At 54.8% G+C, this 17,116-nt stretch overlaps 6 protein-coding genes across 9 annotated transcripts in view; 2 read left to right on the forward strand and 4 right to left on the reverse strand.

The window, feature by feature from the left end:
• Window positions 1–12,429, reverse strand: part of LOC116798886 (feather beta keratin-like) — a 28,449-nt gene extending 16,020 nt beyond the window's left edge. The window contains exon 1 of one of the 2 annotated variants that reach the window (XM_032711579.1): window positions 12,355–12,429. The gene's annotated coding sequence lies outside the window, so the exon portion shown is untranslated. Of the gene's footprint in view, window positions 1–10,026; window positions 10,095–12,354 lie in introns of those variants that run through there. The other variant, XM_032711578.1, reaches the window with a different exon arrangement.
• LOC116798888 (feather keratin 1-like) lies at window positions 181–5,443 on the forward strand. The gene is made up of 2 exons (XM_032711582.1): window positions 181–1,016; window positions 5,053–5,443. The coding sequence occupies exon 2, from the start codon at window positions 5,073–5,075 to the stop codon at window positions 5,376–5,378; it is 306 nt and encodes a 101-aa protein (XP_032567473.1). The 5' UTR covers window positions 181–1,016; window positions 5,053–5,072; the 3' UTR covers window positions 5,379–5,443.
• On the reverse strand, window positions 1,557–1,948 carry LOC116798890 (feather keratin 1-like). Its single transcript, XM_032711584.1, has one exon. It carries the CDS (start codon window positions 1,931–1,933, stop codon window positions 1,628–1,630), a length of 306 nt encoding a protein of 101 aa, XP_032567475.1. The 5' UTR covers window positions 1,934–1,948; the 3' UTR covers window positions 1,557–1,627.
• Window positions 9,366–12,459, reverse strand: LOC116798883 (feather keratin Cos1-1/Cos1-3/Cos2-1-like). 2 transcript variants are annotated; one of them, XM_032711571.1, is made up of 2 exons: window positions 12,355–12,459; window positions 9,366–9,691 (listed from the first exon to the last, which is right to left on the reverse strand). In XM_032711571.1, the coding sequence occupies exon 2, from the start codon at window positions 9,669–9,671 to the stop codon at window positions 9,366–9,368; it is 306 nt and encodes a 101-aa protein (XP_032567462.1). In that variant the 5' UTR covers window positions 9,672–9,691; window positions 12,355–12,459. The 2 variants fall into 2 exon arrangements, with proteins under 2 accessions (XP_032567462.1, XP_032567461.1); XM_032711570.1 differs by lacking the exon at window positions 12,355–12,459 and adding an exon at window positions 10,027–10,084.
• Window positions 11,538–12,971, forward strand: LOC116798881 (feather keratin 1-like). 2 transcript variants are annotated; one of them, XM_032711569.1, is made up of 2 exons: window positions 11,538–12,295; window positions 12,646–12,971. In XM_032711569.1, the coding sequence occupies exon 2, from the start codon at window positions 12,666–12,668 to the stop codon at window positions 12,969–12,971; it is 306 nt and encodes a 101-aa protein (XP_032567460.1). In that variant the 5' UTR covers window positions 11,538–12,295; window positions 12,646–12,665. The 2 variants fall into 2 exon arrangements, with proteins under 2 accessions (XP_032567460.1, XP_032567459.1); XM_032711568.1 differs by having other exon boundaries at window positions 11,538–12,143.
• A 2,429-nt stretch (window positions 12,972–15,400) lies between these two features.
• LOC116798893 (feather keratin 1-like) lies at window positions 15,401–16,127 on the reverse strand. The gene has a single exon (XM_032711587.1). It carries the CDS (start codon window positions 16,123–16,125, stop codon window positions 15,820–15,822), a length of 306 nt encoding a protein of 101 aa, XP_032567478.1. The 5' UTR covers window positions 16,126–16,127; the 3' UTR covers window positions 15,401–15,819.
• Between the last annotated feature and the right edge of the window lie 989 nt (window positions 16,128–17,116).

Genomic DNA, 17,116 nt, shown 5'->3' on the forward strand with positions numbered 1-17,116 from the left:
TGGTTGTGGTCCGGCTCGGAAAGCCCAGGGTGTCGGTGACAGTCTTTGTGTCCAGGGACAGCCCTGGGAGTTGTGCCTGTTTTGATGATGTTAGCACAAAAACACCTTTGCTGGGCCCAGCTTTTCAGAGACGGAATGATGCGACAGGGTTGGCTATGACACAGCCAACTTCCCATCTGGCCTCTGGATGGACATATGTCATCACGCCCAGCTGTGTCCTGCAGCAGTGCAGCATCTCCTCTTCATCGTGTGCAAACTTCCCTGCAGCCTGTGCTGCTGTCACTGCCCTGCTCTGGAGAGCTCCTGGAAAGCCCTTGGAGACACTCAGCCCACACCCCCTTCATCTCTCCTTCCTCTGTGCTTCTCCCTGCCTCTTCCTCTCCAGAAATTTTCCCAGGAAAATTGCATCGAGGAAATCCACAGTATCAGAACAGTCTGGAAGAACAAAGGACTGAGAGCAGACCTTTAAAAGAGACATGGGATACTGGAGATTTAAAAATTGAACATGAGCCAGCAATGTGCACTTTCAGGCCAGAAATTCAATCATGTCCTGGGCTGCACCAACACAAACATGGCCAGTACGTCAAGGGAGGGGAATCTTGGCTTCTTATCTGCTCTTGTTTGACCTCCCCTGCAGCTTTGTGTCCAGGCCGGAGTGCTCAGGTCAAAACAAACATGGACCTGTTAGAGCAGCTCCAGAGAAGGGCTGCAAACATGATCACATGGATACATCACACCTTCTGTGGAAAAAGGCTGAGGCAGTCAAGGTTCTTCAGGCAGGAGAAAGAGCTGCTCTGGGGAGATCTGTTTGCAGCCTTTGAGTATGTAAAGGGGATGTATAACAAAGTCAGAGAAGGATGTTTTCTCAAGGCCTGCAGTGATTGCAAAAGGAGCAACAGTTTTCCACTGAAATAGGGTAGAAATAAGGAAGAAATTACTGAAGATGAGTGTGATGAGACACTGGAAAAGGTTGCCCAGAGAATGATGGGGTGTCCCATCTGGGGAAGTGTTTCAAGGTCAGGTTCAATCAAACTTGGAGTAATGTGATGGAGCGACAGATATCCCTGCCCATGGCAGGAGGGTTGGATTGGATGGCCTTTAATGGTCTCTGCCAACAAAAATCAATCGATGATTCCATGATCACGTGGGTGTGTGAGAAGGCAGCCTCTGCACTGTGTGGTTCTCTTTGAGAATCCTGTGATTAGGAAAGGTTCTCCTGCAGTCTGAGGAGAAGCTGGTGCCTGTGTCAGGTCGGTAAGACATTCACTGCTGAGAACTTGTGTCACAGAGTGGAGCTTAGGGAGGAAAAGGAAAAGATGTGCAAACATCTGATTGTCGGTGGACAGTGGAGGGTAATTGTGTCCTGAGGCAAAGAGGCAGAAATTCAGACACCAGAGGGTCACTCCACACAGGACGGAGCTCACTCAGGGCCAGTCTGACAAATGGTGCAAAGCCATCCCCAAGAAGCCCCTCCCAGAAACCCCCTGGGGCAACATCTGTGCCTTGGGAGAGTGTCTGCAGGGGAAAGGATGACACTGAGGCGAGGGCTGGGATGCAGCAGAATTTAATGTGTCAAGGGAGGGAAGAGAGGTGGATCCAAGGGGAGAGCCCAGAGCAGGGAGCAGCTTTAGCAGGGGAAGCAGCTCCTGCCACAGAGGCCACTGCCCAGGCCAGAGAGGCCAAAGCCCCCGGAGTTGATGGGCACTCCCTGAGAGCTGAGGATGCTGCCAACGGCAGCGGAGGTGGAGGATCCCACGGCGGTGTTCTGTGGGAAGGAGCTGAGGATGGGCCCGGGCAGGGTCACCACCACGGGGGAGGGCTGGATGAAGACATTGGAGTCCTGGCACTGCCTGACACAGGGCTCATTGCAGCTGTTGGCCAGCGGGGTCGGGCCGCAGGGCTGGCAGGGCAGGCACGGGGTGTAGCAGGACATGTCTGGGGCTGGAGCTGCACCTGGGACAGAGGGCAGGGGAGGCAAAGCATGAGAGGTTTTTATGAGCAGCCTGTCACCCCACTGTGACTCAGAGTCTTCCCCTCAGCTCACATGAACTCCACTAGCAGCAGCATTGCCCACCAATCCAATCCCCACACAGCCCCTATCTCAGGAGACATCTGAGCCGAGCCTCAGCCTCTCTCCATGCCACACCTTCTGCCCCCTTCCCTCTCCCGTGACTGACAGTTTCAAGAAACCAGGTGTTGCAAAGAGGTTGGAATGTGCTCAGAAATCCCAGAGTAGGGACTGGAGGAGGAGGATGAAGAGGAAAACAAGCAAAAGCTTCCAACTCTCCTTATGCCCATGTCTTGCTTCCATGATATGTTAACAAATGACACAATGTAGGACAAAGAGTCAGGTATGCTCTGAGATATTTAAAAGGAAGAATAGGATGAAGAGAAAGGGCTCAAAACTCACCTCGTTCCTAATGAGACGGAGGCAGAGGAGTGGATGAGAGAGTGAGGAGAAAGACCCACTTTTATACAGCTCCTGCACTGCCCCAGGCCCACAGTCACTGCACAAGGGCAGCAATTTTCCAATAGACTCACCTCCAAAAATACCCAACCTTATGCCACAGGTGGTGTTTTGGTTTCTGTCAATGCTGCCATCTCATGTCTGACATGACCATGAGGATCCACAGAGGATCTTTTGAAGTATTGGCATGAAAGGCCTGAGGATTTCCTGAGCAGGATCATGTCAGCACAGGCAGATGTTCCCCCACGTGCTGGAGGGGTCTGTGCAGGCAGAGGATGTGGCTGTGGGGAAATATGGTGAGGTTTTTTAGAAACCCCTCGGAGGGATCGTGCCTTCCCACCAACGCAATCCTCTCCTGAGTCCCCACAGTCTCTCCTAAGGAGGACATGCTGCAGCCCTCTCCCTCCCTGCCTGCCTCCCTGCTCAGGCCAGCGCTCACTGCACTTTGCCTCTATAGGCTGGCAGGTTATGTTGCTGCTTTCAAATGGCTTTGTCCAAGGAAATCTTCTCCTTCTGGGAAGAAGGTTTATTTGGTTTCTTTGGCACAGTTGTCTGCTCTCATGGCAGGCTCTGGGGGTCCCCACCAGTGCTGTCAGCAGGGTTGTGGAAGGAGAACACTGTCCTCTTCAAACCCCTGATTCCTCAGCAAGCCCTGTGGACTCAGGTTCCTCTCCTCTCACTCCCTGAGGGATGTGTTGGGTCTCAGGACAGCACCTTCTTCCTGTCCCTCTCCTCACCCCACGATGCCCTTTGGCTGCGCACTTTGCACAGGGCACACAAGCACAGGGCACTTTTCCAGGACACGCTGTCAGGCCTGAGAACAGCCCTGAGCTGTGGCAGCACTGCCAAGCAGGGCAGGCTGAGGGCAATGGCCTTTGGGTGCCTGCAGCTGTGACTCTGGGCTCCAAGATGGTTTTCCTGGGAAAGGAATGGAGCTGCCCAAAGGATTGAGGCCTGGCAGGACCCTGCAGTTCCACGTGCCTGGGGATGCTCAGGGAGGGGACGTGCCCAGAAGGGCCCTGGGTACAAACCCAGCTCTCACACTACACCAAGCAGTGATGCTCTTCCTGCCCTGCAGACATGGAGGCAGCTGGGACGCATCCCAGGAGGGCAAAGGAATGCCTTCAGTAGGCAAATTTCCTGGGATAGTCTCACAGACTCTCCCAATCCATGATGAGTCAAGCCCTAATTTTGGAGTGGCCTTTTGGACTGAGGCCAAGCCAGGAGTGTGTGCTGTGTGCAGGTTTGTGTCCCATGTGGGGTTCAATTTCCCTCCAGCAAGGGCAGCTCCATCCTTGCCCCAGGCAAGTGGATGCTTGGCAGCACTTCCACAGGTCAGGAGTGTCCTCAGGACTGACAGTGTGTGTTGGAAAAGTGTCCTGTGCTTGTGTGTCATCCAGGTCAGGGTGTAAAACATGCAACCAAAGCACATCGTGGGATGAGGAGAGGGAAGGAACAAGGAACTATCCTGAGACCCAACAGACCCCTCTGACAGTGAGGACGGTGGGACACAACTCCACAGGGCTTGCTGAGGAACCACGTGGTCAGGGAGGGCAACAATCTCCTTCCACAACCCTGCTGACAGCACTGGTGGGGACCCCCAGAGCCTGCCATGAGAGCAGACAACTGTGCCAAAGAAACCAAATAAACCTTCTTCCCAGAAGGAGAAGATTTCCTTGGACAAAGCCATTTGAAAGCAGCAACATAACCTGCCAGCCTATAGAGGCAAAGTGCAGTGAGCGCTGGCCTGAGCAGGGAGGCAGGCAGGGAGGGAGAGGGCTGCAGCATGTCCTCCTTAGGAGAGACTGTGGGGACTCAGGAGAGGATTGCATTGGTGGGAAGGCACGATCCCTCCGAGGGGTTTCTAAAAAACCTCACCATATTTCCCCACAGCCACATCCTCTGCCTGCACAGACCCCTCCAGCACGTGGGGGCACATCTTCTGCCTGTGCTGACATGATCCTGCTCAGGAAATCCTCAGGCCTTTCATGCCAATACTTCAAAAGATCCTCTGTGGATCCTCATGGTCATGTCAGAAATGAGGAAATGAGATGGCAGCATTGACAGAAACCAAAACACCACCTGTGGCATAAGGTTGGGTATTTTTGGAGGTGAGTCTATTGGAAAATTGCTGCCCTTGTGCAGTGACTGTGGGCCTGGGGCAGTGCAGGAGCTGTATAAAAGTGGGTCTTTCTCCTCACTCTCTCATCCACTCCTTTGCCTCCGTCTCATTAGGAACGAGGTGAGGTTTGACCCTTTCTTATCCTCCTCCTTGTCCTCCTTGTCCTCCTTCTTCTTGCTTCCCTTTATCTTCCACCTCGTCCTTCTCTGGGGTTTCCTGTCACATACTTGCCTCCTTGTTCTCTGTTGTCTTGAGGCTGCTTACCACGGGAGAGAGAAGGTGTACATGGAGAAGGGCTGGATTGAGGTGTCTCCTGAGCTGTGGGCTAGTGGGGTCCTCCTTGGCCTTGGTCACTCTTGGTGGGGCCCACTGGGGTTGAGAGAAAGGATGTCCTTCATGGTATGGTGAGAGGCTGCCCTTCAAACACACCTCATGCCTTGATTTTTCTTGCCCTCTGTCCCAGGTGCAGCTCCAGCCCCAGACATGTCCTGCTACACCCCGTGCCGGCCCTGCCAGCCCTGCGGCCCGACCCCGCTGGCCAACAGCTGCAATGAGCCCTGTGTCAGGCAGTGCCAGGACTCCACCGTGGCCATCCAGCCCTCCCCCGTGGTGGTGACCCTGCCCGGGCCCATCCTCAGCTCCTTCCCACAGAACACCGCCGTGGGATCCTCCACCTCCGCTGCCGTTGGCAGCATCCTCAGCTCTCAGGGAGTGCCCATCAACTCCGGGGGCTTTGGCCTCTCTGGCCTGGGCAGTGGCCTCTGTGGCAGGAGCTGCTTCCCCTGCTAAAGCTGCTCCCTGCTCTGGGCTCTCCCCTTGGATCCACCTCTCTTCCCTCCCTTGACACATTAAATTCTGCTGCATCCCAGCCCTCGCCTCAGTGTCATCCTTTCCCCTGCAGGTGCTCTCCAGAAGGATTTCCAGGTGGAGAGATGTTGCTCAGGGGTTGTTTTGAGAGGCAGTTTTAGAGAAAGGTGTTTCACTGACTTTTAAGACAGGAGTGTCTGAATGTGCTCCATCAGGCTATTGCTGTTTTCCAACCTTCTCAACCTGCTCGTGCCTGGATAGAATGAACCAATCCTCTTCACTGGCTGCAGCTGCTCCAAGGACGATTTTATCTCTCTGACCAAAGCATTCTCCTTTCCACACTCAGCAGTCCTGGTGCCTGAGTCACGTGCTCAGCCTCCTTATCATCCCAAACACCCTGCACTGAACTTCCCCCCTTGCTCAGGGTTGTTCTTGCATTCCAGCCTGTCCTCAACAGGGCTGATGCCACCAGGCAAGTGCTGAGCAGAGCAGCATCGTGCCTCCCCTGGGTCTCCTGCTCACACAGCCCAGGGGGTTGAGGAAGTCCTCGGGGTCTGGGCACAGTTGGGGCAGTGGCTCCTGTTCTCATGGGGTCACTACAGGAGCCCCTTTCTCTGGCCCTGTGTCCTGGTTTCAGCTGGGTGGAGTTAATTTGTTCTCAGTATCTGTTCTAGTGCTGTGGTTTGGATTCAGAATGAGAACGGTGTTGATAACACACTGATGGTTTGGGTTTTTGATAAGTCCTGTTTATCCTAAGTCTTTTTTTTTTTTTTTTGCCTCCTACTCTGCCAGTGATGAGGTTGACAAAAGAAACTGAGGGGGAGCAGAGCTGGGACAGGTGATCCAATCTCACCAAAGGAATATTCCACAAATAGAACATCAGGCCCAGTCTATATAAACTGGGGGGAGTTATCAGGAAGGGGGGTCTGGCATCAGTCAGAGGGTGGTGAGCAATTGTATTGTGCATAATAATAGGTTTTCCCCTATTATTATCATTATTATGAACATTTACCATTGTTGCTGTATTTTTATTTTATTTTCAATTATTAAACTGTTCTTGTCTCAGCCTACAAGATTGTCCTCCCCATTCGCCTGAGCTTTGGGGAGAGAGGAAGGTATCACAACCCCCTGTTTGGGGCTGTGCATGCCAGGGGCCGAGGCAGTGTGGGTGGGGACGTGGCCAGTTGGTACCAAGCCAGCTTGTGATCAGGACTCGGGATGAAGATGTTCCGTCCTGCCCTGCTGTGTCCTGCAGACATCCCCCTCCCTCAGCTCCCAGTCTCTGCAGCCTGTGCTGCTGTCACTGCACTGCTTTGGAGAGCTCCTGGGCAGCCCTTGGAGACAGCTGGGCAGCCCACACCCGCTGCCTCTCTTCCTGCTTTAAATCTCTCCCTGCCTCCATCTCTCCATCAGCTTTCCCAGGAAGCCCTGGGCACAGACAGGGAAGGAGGAGGGCAAGGACAAGCACTGCCCGTGGGCCTGTGTGGTGTTATGAGCAGCACTAAGCACAGAGCAGCTCTTCTCATGATCCACTGACCCAGAGGGATGGGGGAGAACTGGAGAGAGTGGGATATCCTGGGGTCAACATCAGGACAATCTGTGAAGGGATGGGGAAAAAGAGAGAAACCCAAGTGGTTCAAAGGCAATCACCCTGCTACCTGGCACCAGCAGCCCAGTGCCCAGGCAGTGTCCAAGAATGGCTCCATTGGGAAAATGCCCAGAGCTTTATTGCTGAACGTGGTGTGATATGTGCCAAGGGCAGTGGTGGAGTCACCATCTCTGGAGGGACTTAAAAGATGTGTAAATGGGACACCTGGGGATAGGGTTTAGTGTTGAGCTTGGCAGTGCTGGGTTAATGGTTGGACTCCTTGATCTCAAAGGTCTTTTCATGTCTCCATTATTTTATGACTCCGAATGACATGGAATAGCCCTTTGGTCAGCTGAGGTCATCTGTCCTGGTTGTGTCACCTCCATCTTCTTGTCCACCCCTGGACTGCACTGCAGAGGATGCAGAGTGAGAAAGAGAGATGGCCTTGCTGGTGAGCAAGGCCTGTGCAGCAATAGCTCAAGCTTTGGTGTGTTCTCTGCACTGGTTTAGCCACACATGTGAAGCACAGAACAACATTGGCTGCTCTGAAGACAGTGACCCCCATCCCAGCCAGCACCAGTACAGACTGGTGTTCCATTCCCTCTCCTCTTGTCCTCTGAGGCTTTTTTTGGTTTGAGCCTCGTGTCCCAGAATGATGGCACCCAGGGCAAGATAAATTGCTGTATCTCCTCTCCTCTCCTCTCCTCTCCTCTCCGACCCTCTCCGACCCTCTCCTCTCCGACCCTCTCCGACCCTCTCCTCTCCGACCCTCTCCTCTCCGACCCTCTCCTCTCCTCTCCGACCCTCTCCTCTCCGACCCTCTCCTCTCCGACCCTCTCCTCTCGTCTCCGACCCTCTCCTCTCCTCTCCTCTCCTCTCCTCTCCAACCCTCTCCTCTCAATTCCTGGGGGCTTTGAGGGCTTCTGCCCTCCCAGAGCCTTCCACAGCCCAGGCTTCTCAACCAGCTTGTGCAGCAGCCACGCGTCCCTTGCACAGAACGAGCAGCGAGGCCCAGAGGACTGGGCTGGGCAAGGCTGGATCTGACGGGGGCTCAGCTGGAGTCATGGGTTCCTTCCACACCTGCAAGTGACGGTGCCCCAGGGGCACAGTCACCGGCTCAAGGTCCAAGTGGAAACCAGTGCTGACTGGTGTCCTTCAGGGGTCAATACTGGGACCATATTTGTTAATATGTTCATCGATGACATGGGGAGTGGACTGGGTGGACCCTCAACAAGGCTGTGCCTGACCCAAGCTGAAGGTTGCACTGCTGCACTTGAGGAAAGTGTTTCAATCTAAGGGATCTTGGCTGACTTGAGGAATGGTCCCGTGTGGGACTCAGGAACTTCAACAAGGCCAGGACTGGAAGGGGAATGGTTTAGAGCAGCACTGCAGAGAAGGAACCAGAGAAAATGGAGGTTGAAGTATTTGACATGAGCTAGCAATGTGCACTTTCAGGCCAGAAATTCAGTCATGTCCTGGGCTGCACCAACACAAACATGGCCAGCAGGTCAAGGGAGGGGATTCTCTGTTTCTGGTCTGCTCTTGCTAGACCTCCCCTGGAGCCTTTAGTCCAGTCTGGGGTCCCCATATCAACACAGACATGGACCTGTTAGAGCAGCTCCAGAGAAGAGCTGCAAAAACGATCACATGGATACATCACACCTATGGAGAAAGGCTGAGGAAGTCCAAGTTTTTCAGGCACAAGGAGAGCAGGGTCTGTGGAAATCTTATTGCAGCCTTTGAATATGTAAAGGGGATGTATAAGGAAGTGGGAGAAAGATATTTTTCCGAGGCCTGTAGCGATTGGATAAGGAGCAACAGTTTTTAAGAGAAATAGAGTAGATGTAGATGGGATAAGAGGATGAAATTTATGATGATGAGTGTGGTGAGATACTGGAAAAGGAAGTGTTCAGGGTGATTTTGGTGGAACTCAGAGTAACTGATGTATTGACAGAAAAATGTCAGGAAGGGTTCTCCTGCAGTCTGATGGGAAGCCGGTTCTTGTGTCAGGTCAGTAAGACATTCACTGCTGAGAACTTGTGTCACAGAGTGGAGCTTAGGGAGGAAAAGATGTGCAAACATCTGATTGTCAGTGGACAGTGGAGGGTAATTGTGTCCTGAGGCAAAGAGGCAGAAATTCAGACACCAGAGAGTCACTCCACACAGGACGGAGCTCACTCAGGGCCAGCCTGACAAATGGTGCAAAGCCATCCCCAAGAAGCCCCTCCCAGAAACCCCCTGGGGCAACATCTGTGCCTTGGGAGAGTGTCTGCAGGGGAAAGGATGACACTGAGGCGAGGGCTGGGATGCAGCAGAATTTAATGTGTCAAGGGAGGGAAGAGAGGTGGATCCAAGGGGAGAGCCCAGAGCAGGGAGCAGCTTTAGCAGGGGAAGCAGCTCCTGCCACAGAGGCCACTGCCCAGGCCAGAGAGGTCAAAGCCCCCGGAGTTGATGGACACTCCCTGAGAGCTGAGGATGCTGCCAACGGCAGCGGAGGTGGAGGATCCCACGGCGGTGTTCTGTGGGAAGGAGCTGAGGATGGGCCCGGGCAGGGTCACCACCACGGGGGAGGGCTGGATGAAGACATTGGAGTCCTGGCACTGCCTGACACAGGGCTCATTGCAGCTGTTGGCCAGCGGGGTCGGGCCGCAGGGCTGGCAGGGCAGGCACGGGGTGTAGCAGGACATGTCTGGGGCTGGAGCTGCACCTGGGACAGAGGGCAGGGGAAGCAGAGCAGGGCAGATGGGTGAGGAGCAGCCTCTCACCCCACCACAGGGGAGTTGGAAAGGAGAGCTGAAGGCTGTTGATGGAGGCACACAAGTTCTTCCCCTCAGACAAAGCCCAGCAGCAGCTCAAGCCCAGCAAGGGCCCCAACTAGTCCAGAGCTGTGGGGACACTTTGGCCAAGACCCAGCAGTCACACGCCTTCTACTCCTTTCCCTCCCCCACCACAAGAACTTCCAAGACCCCCCAATGGCATAAAGTGACAGGTCTGTGCTGTGAAATGCCAGAGGAGAAAATGGAGAATGGGCTTCAAACTCACCTTGTTCTCAAGGAGATGGAGGCGAGTGGAGGGAATACGGGAGTAGGGAGAAGAGCCTGCTTTTATACTGCTCCTGCACTGCCCCAGGCCCACAGTCACTGCACCAGGGCAGTAATTTTCCAACAGACTCATCTCCAAAGCAAACTATCCAATGCAATGGCACAAATTCAGGTTTTGTTTCCATCTACGCTGCCATTTCATTTCCTCATTTCTGGCATTCCTGTCCTGCTTTGTAGGATCCTTTCATGCCCTGTGCTGGGAAGCCAAAGGATTTCCCAGGCAGAATCCTGTCAGTGGAGGCAGAAGTTTTCTCCTTAGTGCTGGAGGTGTTGGCTTGGGGCAGTGAAAAGCAACTCTTTGCAATACCCTTTGCAGGAAGAGGTCCAGGTCTGTCCCTCACTGCACACATTCAGAAGAGCATCCAAAAGCTGTGTTTTGGGGACATGTCACTCGCTTCTCTCTCTTCCCTCTCTCTCACCTCTCCCCACACATCACAAGCTGTGGCATCTCCAGGCAGCCAGGCTGTGCCAGTGGTTCCAGGGCTCTTCCTCTTGGTGCCCTTTGCTCTGGGGAGGAGGTTTGACAGGCTGAGAATCCAGGGTGGGGTTAGGAAAGCCAAAGCCCACCTGGCACTGATTGAATCAGGCCAAGCACATGGAGGGCTACAAGAAGGTCTTCTCCAGGCAGGTCATCAGTAAAGGGGGGCTTGGCCAAAGGCAGGCCCAGTGATGAACAGGGCGCCTTCCCTGAGGGCACAGGATACAGGAAAGCTGGAGATACTCAAAGGCTTCTTGTTCTTATTCTTTACTGTCAGGACTTTCTGTCAGGAATTCAAGCTCCTGAAAGTCCTTGGAACATCTGGATCTTCCCCACAGTAGAACAAGATCAGGTGGGGGGAACTGTCCTGCACCTGGAAAGGAAGAACCTCTTGCATCAGGATGGACTGGGGACAGAACTACAGATCTTAGAGCCCACAGACCTCCTCCTGGGAGATCTGACCGTGGGGTAGGGTCAGCTGTGGGGAGACTTGGATGTTGGAAGGGGACAGACACACAGGCCTCCCCTGCCTGGCCAAGAAGACTGTGCTGCAGTGAGAAGCCCTCACCAATGTGCTGTGGAGGGAAAGAAAGAGTTGTAGAAAACGACTCCCTACAGGCTGGGACCCTTCCCTGGTTCAGAGGTGGTACATCTCCTCCTGGCATTAGGGCTTCAGCACACCTCCCCTGCCATTCCCCAAGGGCCTCCTCAGCCTGAAACCAAATCCAGCACCATTGGGGAGCCAAGGAAACTTCCCCCAGCTCCACAGGGAGTGAGGCCTGGCAGGACCCTGAATGGACCTGGGGATACTCAGGAAGGGGATGTGCTCAGAAGGGCCCCAGGTACAAACCCAGCTCTCACACTACACCAAGCAGTGATGCTCTTCCTGCCCTGTAGACATGGAGGCAGCTGGGACGCATCCCAGGAGGGCAAAGGAATGCCTTCAGTAGGCAAATTTCCTGGGATGGACTCTCCCTACCCATGGCGAGTCACGCTTTGATTCGGGGTTCGCCTTGTGTCAGTCTTTTGGTGTTGGCCAAGCCAGGAGTGTGTGCTGTCTGCAGGCTTGTGTCCCATGCGGAGGCAAATTCCCCTCCAGCAAGGGCAGCTCCATTCCAGGCCCCTGGAAAACCATTTTCAAGCACTGGGCTGTGCCCAGACCCACAGCTCCGGGCAGCCCCAAAGGCCATTGCCCTCAGCCTGCCCTGCGTTGGCAGCACTGCCCAGGACTGGGAGCAGCCACGGGACTGAGAGTGTGAACTGGAAAAGGGGCCAGTGCCTCCTCCAGGTCAGGGTGCAAAGTGTGCAGCCAAAGGGCCTGGTGGGGGGAGGAGAAGGGGGAGGAAGAAAGTGCTGTCCCAAGAGCCAACACAGTCCTCAGGGAGTGAGGAAGTACCCAACACCACAGGGCTCCACCTCAGCCTGGATTGCTGCCCATACGGATTTGTTCCTGCACGAGAAGTCCTTGGGCTTCTCATCCCAGGACATGAAAGGAATCTCCAGGACCCAATGGGCCTGTCAGCAATGAGGAAATGAAATGGCAGCAGGGACAGAAACCAAAACACACCCTGTGGCATTAGGTGGGATAGTTTGCTTTGGAGATGAGTCTGTTAGAAAATTACTGCCCTGTGCAGTGACTGTGGGCCTGGGGCAGTGCAGGAGCAGTATAAAAGCAGGCCCTTCTCCTCACTCTCTCATCCACTCCACTCGCCTCCATCTCCTTGGGAACAAGGTGAGTTTGAAGCTTTTTCTCATCCTTCTCCTCTTCCCGAGGGATTTCTCAGTCCATACCAGCTTCTTTGTTCCATCAAGGTTCTGGCCATGGGTGAGGGAAGGGGGCAGAAGGTGCAACGTGGGGAAAGGCTGGGGCTTGTCTGAGGAGTCTCCAGAGCTCTGGGCCAGGCCGGGATCTCCCTTGGTTGCTCTTGGCAGGGCTCTTCTGGGGAAAAGGAGAAGCCTGTGGGTCTCTCTACACAGCCCCCAGGTCTTGCCTCCAGTTCATGCCTTTGGTCCCCTGTGGTGGGGTGAGAGGCTGCTCCTCACCCATCTGCCCTGCTCTGCTTCCCCTGCCCTCTGTCCCAGGTGCAGCTCCAGCCCCAGACATGTCCTGCTACACCCCGTGCCGGCCCTGCCAGCCCTGCGGCCCGACCCCGCTGGCCAACAGCTGCAATGAGCCCTGTGTCAGGCAGTGCCAGGACTCCACTGTGGTCATCCAGCCCTCCCCCGTGGTGGTGACCCTGCCTGGGCCCATCCTCAGCTCCTTCCCACAGAACACCGCCGTGGGATCCTCCACCTCCGCTGCCGTTGGCAGCATCCTCAGCTCTCAGGGAGTGCCCATCAACTCCGGGGGCTTTGGCCTCTCTGGCCTGGGCAGTGGCCTCTGTGGCAGGAGCTGCTTCCCCTGCTAAAGCTGCTGCCCATGGCCCTGGCAAGGAACCCAGGGACACACAGAATGGAACTGCCCTGGGGACACAGCATCGGCTTCTGCTTCCAGAGGGGCTGAGCGAGCCCAGCAGCCCTTGCAGAAGGACGGGACCAGCCTGGACTCTGGGCAAGCACGGCCCAGCCCTGCCTCTGCCCTCTGCCACTCTCTCCTTTCCCTTCTGTGTCCTTGTTCCCTTGTGCTCCCGTGGGCTCTCAGCCCCACAGAACCAGCCTGAGGAGGACCTGCTGGCCCTGTTCCCTCTCTGGATCAGGAAGATGGGATCTCTGCCACAGCCATGGACATACGCTGTTGTCTGCCCATGGTTCTCCCTGCACTGGATTCCCCACTCAGACCGACCTCATTTTCATCTTTTCACTGAATAAAGTTCTATTGCATCCCAGCTCATGTCTCTGCGTCATCCTTTCCCCTGCAGATGCTCCCCCCAGATGTCCAGGGAGAGAGGGGATCCTCAAGGATGTTTCTGAGAGTATTTTTGGGGATGCTTGTGCAATGCGTATTGGCACAACGATTGGTACCTGAAAGGCTGTGGGAAGACTTTCCAAAATAGCCATCCTTTGGAGAATGCCTGAGCATCAACCTGGTGGTGCAAGGTGGTGGGTGACAACCTTCCAGTTACTTTGTTTTTCCTCTTTTTTGTTTTCCCCTGATCTCAAACCCAGGCTATCCCACTCTCTTGCTCTCCCAGTTCTCCCCCATCCCACTGGGATAGTGGATCTAGAGCAGAGCTGCTCGATGCTCAGTGCTGACTGGGTTAAACACACCCACACAGGCCCCCAGCCCATGCATCTCCCCCTTGCCCTGCTCATTCCCTGTCTGTGCCCAGGCCTTCCTGGGAATGTTTTAGGGGAGAGAGAGCCCAGGGAGACACAGAGCAGGAAGAGAGGCAGTGGGTATGGGCTGAGTGTCTCAAAGGGCCGTCCAGGAGCAGCTGAGAGAGGGCAGTGGCTGAACTGCTGCAGGACACAGCTGGGCAGGGTGACACGTGTCCACCCAGAGCCCTTGATGGCAGCTGACTGGGAGCCCCAGCCATGAGTGTCGACACCTCCCTCAGCCCCTGGCAAGCAGCAGCCCCAAAGCAGGGCCAGGGAAAGGGGCTCCTGCAGTGACCCCATGAGAACAGAAGCCACTGGCCCAATGTGCCCAGATGCAGAGGACTGTCCTGAACCTCCTGGGCTGTGTGAGCAGGAGTGTGACCAGGAGATCCATGGGAGCCACAATGCTGCTCTGCTCAGCACTCACCTCATGGCATCCAGGACTCTGCTCTGACACAAGGAAAGATGTAGTACAAGAAAGCCCTTGACTGAGGGAGTTCAGCAGAGGATTTCCAGGATCATGAGGAGCTGGAGCACCTCCCTGAGTAGGAGATGCTGAGGGTATGAGACTTGCTGAGTGTGAAGGGGAGGCTTTAGTGGGAGACTTGAGAGCAGATTTGGAGTAGCTCTGGTGAGGTGCCCCAGAAGACAGATCCAGGCTCAACACTGTGGCAGTGCGTGGCTGGAGGACTAGAGACACTGGACTCACACTGAAGGATGAGAGGCTGGGACTAAATAGATGGAAAATGTTCTTCATCAAGGGGAGGATGAAGCAGTGGAATAACTGCTTGAGAAGGTTGTGCAGTTGCCCTCCTTGGATGCTCATGGCTGACTGAGCTGGGAACAAGGGGTTGGGCCCAATGATCTCTGCAGGTTCTTTCCACCCTGACTGTGGCATGATCCTACAGACCCTGGGTCAGCCTGTGCCTCTGCCCACTGGGGTAAGGCCAGCAATGAGGAGGGGGGACTCTGCTTCACAGTGAGGACACAGGCAGTGTGAGGAGCTCTGTGGAATGCTTCATTGAGGGAAACAAAGGATTGCAAAAAACATCCCTGCACCAACTTAAAGACCACAAACCTGTGGCCTCCAGCTCTTGGGACAAACTCTCCCTGAAGATGGTGTGGTGGTATGTTCCCTTCCTGTTTTCATGCTTTTATTTTCACCTCACCCCACAACTCTGAACCTCAATGCTATTGCTAGGACAGGATCTCCTGGGCTTTCCTGGGAAGGTATTCCCTCTGTCTTGTCAATAACGCATTCATCCCTCCTCCCTCGGATTACTTGTGTTACAGGGATGAGCTTACCAAGGCAAAAGACAAGGTGAGCACAACGAAGCAGATGTTAGACATTGAACTTCACTGGTCACTCCATCCCCAAATAGACAGAGACCTTTAAAAACCAGCAAGTACACACAATTCCTGACTGAGCAGCCTCACTGCAAAACCACATTGACAAACACTGCACAGCCTTTTCCAACAACCCCCTCTCAGAACCACTCCTAGACAACACCATTTCCCCTGGGCACATTGGGAGAATGTCTGCAGGGGAAAGGATGACACAGAGACATGAGCTGGGATGCAGCAGAAGTTTATTGAGTTAAAAGAGGGAAAAAAGATTGCTCTGAGTGGAGACCTCAGTTCAGGGAGCACCAGGGGTAGAGAATCTCTCTCCTTTGCATCTGGCAGACATCCCACCAGGAGTCCATCTGCCTGATCCACAAAGGAGGTAGAGCCAGCAGGTCCTCCCCAGGCTGGTTCTGTGGGGCTGAGAGCCCACGGGAGCACAAGGGAACAAGGACACAGGAGGGAAGGGAGAGAGTGGCAGAGGGCAGAGGCAGGGCTGGGCCGTGCTTGCCCAGAGTCCAGGCTGGTCCCGTCCTTCTGCAAGGGATGCTGGGCTCGCTCAGCCCCTCTGGAAGCAGAAGCCGATGCTGCGTCCCCAGGGCGGTTCCATCCTGTGTGTCCCTGGGTTCCTTGCCAGGGCCATGGGCAGCAGCTTTAGCAGGGGAAGCAGCTCCTGCCACAGAGGCCACTGCCCAGGCCAGAGAGGCCAAAGCCCCCGGAGTTGATGGGCACTCCCTGAGAGCTGAGGATGCTGCCAACGGCAGCGGAGGTGGAGGATCCCACGGCGGTGTTCTGTGGGAAGGAGCTGAGGATGGGCCCAGGCAGGGTCACCACCACGGGGGAGGGCTGGATGACCACGGTGGAGTCCTGGCACTGCCTGACACAGGGCTCATTGCAGCTGTTGGCCAGCGGGGTCGGGCCGCAGGGCTGGCAGGGCCGGCACGGGGTGTAGCAGGACATGTCTGGGGCTGGAGCTGCACCTGGGACAGAGGGTGGGGGAAGAAAAGCATGAGTTGTGCTTGAAGAGGAACCTCTCACCCCTCACATGAGGGAGACCCTTTCCCTCATCCCAAAAGAACATAACAAAGAGACCACAGGAATCTCCTTTTCCCTCAGAAGAGCCCTGGCAGGAATTGCAGCCCCAGGGAGGACCCCACCTAGCCCATGGCTGTGCAGACATTTCAGCCAAGCCTGAACCTCTTCTCTTGCCGCACTATCTTCTACCTGCCCTCCCCCGTGGCAAGTACCCTCAGGACCCCAGAATATGACAAAGGGAGAGGTATGTCCTAAGATATCCCACAACAGGAGGTGGAAAAGCAGGAGGAGGAGGAGAAGGAGGAGAAGTGAAAAAAGTGTTCCAAACTCACCTTGTTCCCAACAAGATGGAGACGAGAGGAATGGATGAGAGAGTAAGGACAAGAACCCACTTTTATACTGCTCCTGCACTGCCCCAGGCCCACAGTCACTGCACAGGGCAGTAATTTTCCAACAGACTCACCTCCAAAGCAAAATATCCCACCTAATGCCACAGGGTGTGTTTTGGTTTCCATCAGCGCTGCCATTTCATTTCCTCATTTCTGACATGACCATTAGGCCTCCGAGGATCCTTTCAAGTATTGAGATGAAAGGCCCAAGGATTTGGGGCAGTGACACATCTGTACAGGGCAGAAGATGTGTTCCATGTTCTGGAGGGGTCTGTGGAGACTGTTGACACCAATCTGAGGAAATATGTTGTGGTTGTTTTTTACCCTCTTTGGAGGTTTCTGAACATACCCTCCCAGCAATTCAGTCCACTCCTGCCCAAAGCAGTTTGTTTGGCAAGGTTGTCCTCTCTCCTGGCAGCCTTTTGGGGTTCCCAACAAGTGTCATGAGTGGCATGGGGAAGGATAACTTGCTCTCCTGAACCCTGTGATTCCTCAACTCGCCCTGTGGAGCTGGGTCCTTTCTCACT

This window comes from Chiroxiphia lanceolata, chromosome 26, assembly GCF_009829145.1.
Source record: "Chiroxiphia lanceolata isolate bChiLan1 chromosome 26, bChiLan1.pri, whole genome shotgun sequence".
Taxonomy (NCBI): domain Eukaryota; kingdom Metazoa; phylum Chordata; class Aves; order Passeriformes; family Pipridae; genus Chiroxiphia; species Chiroxiphia lanceolata.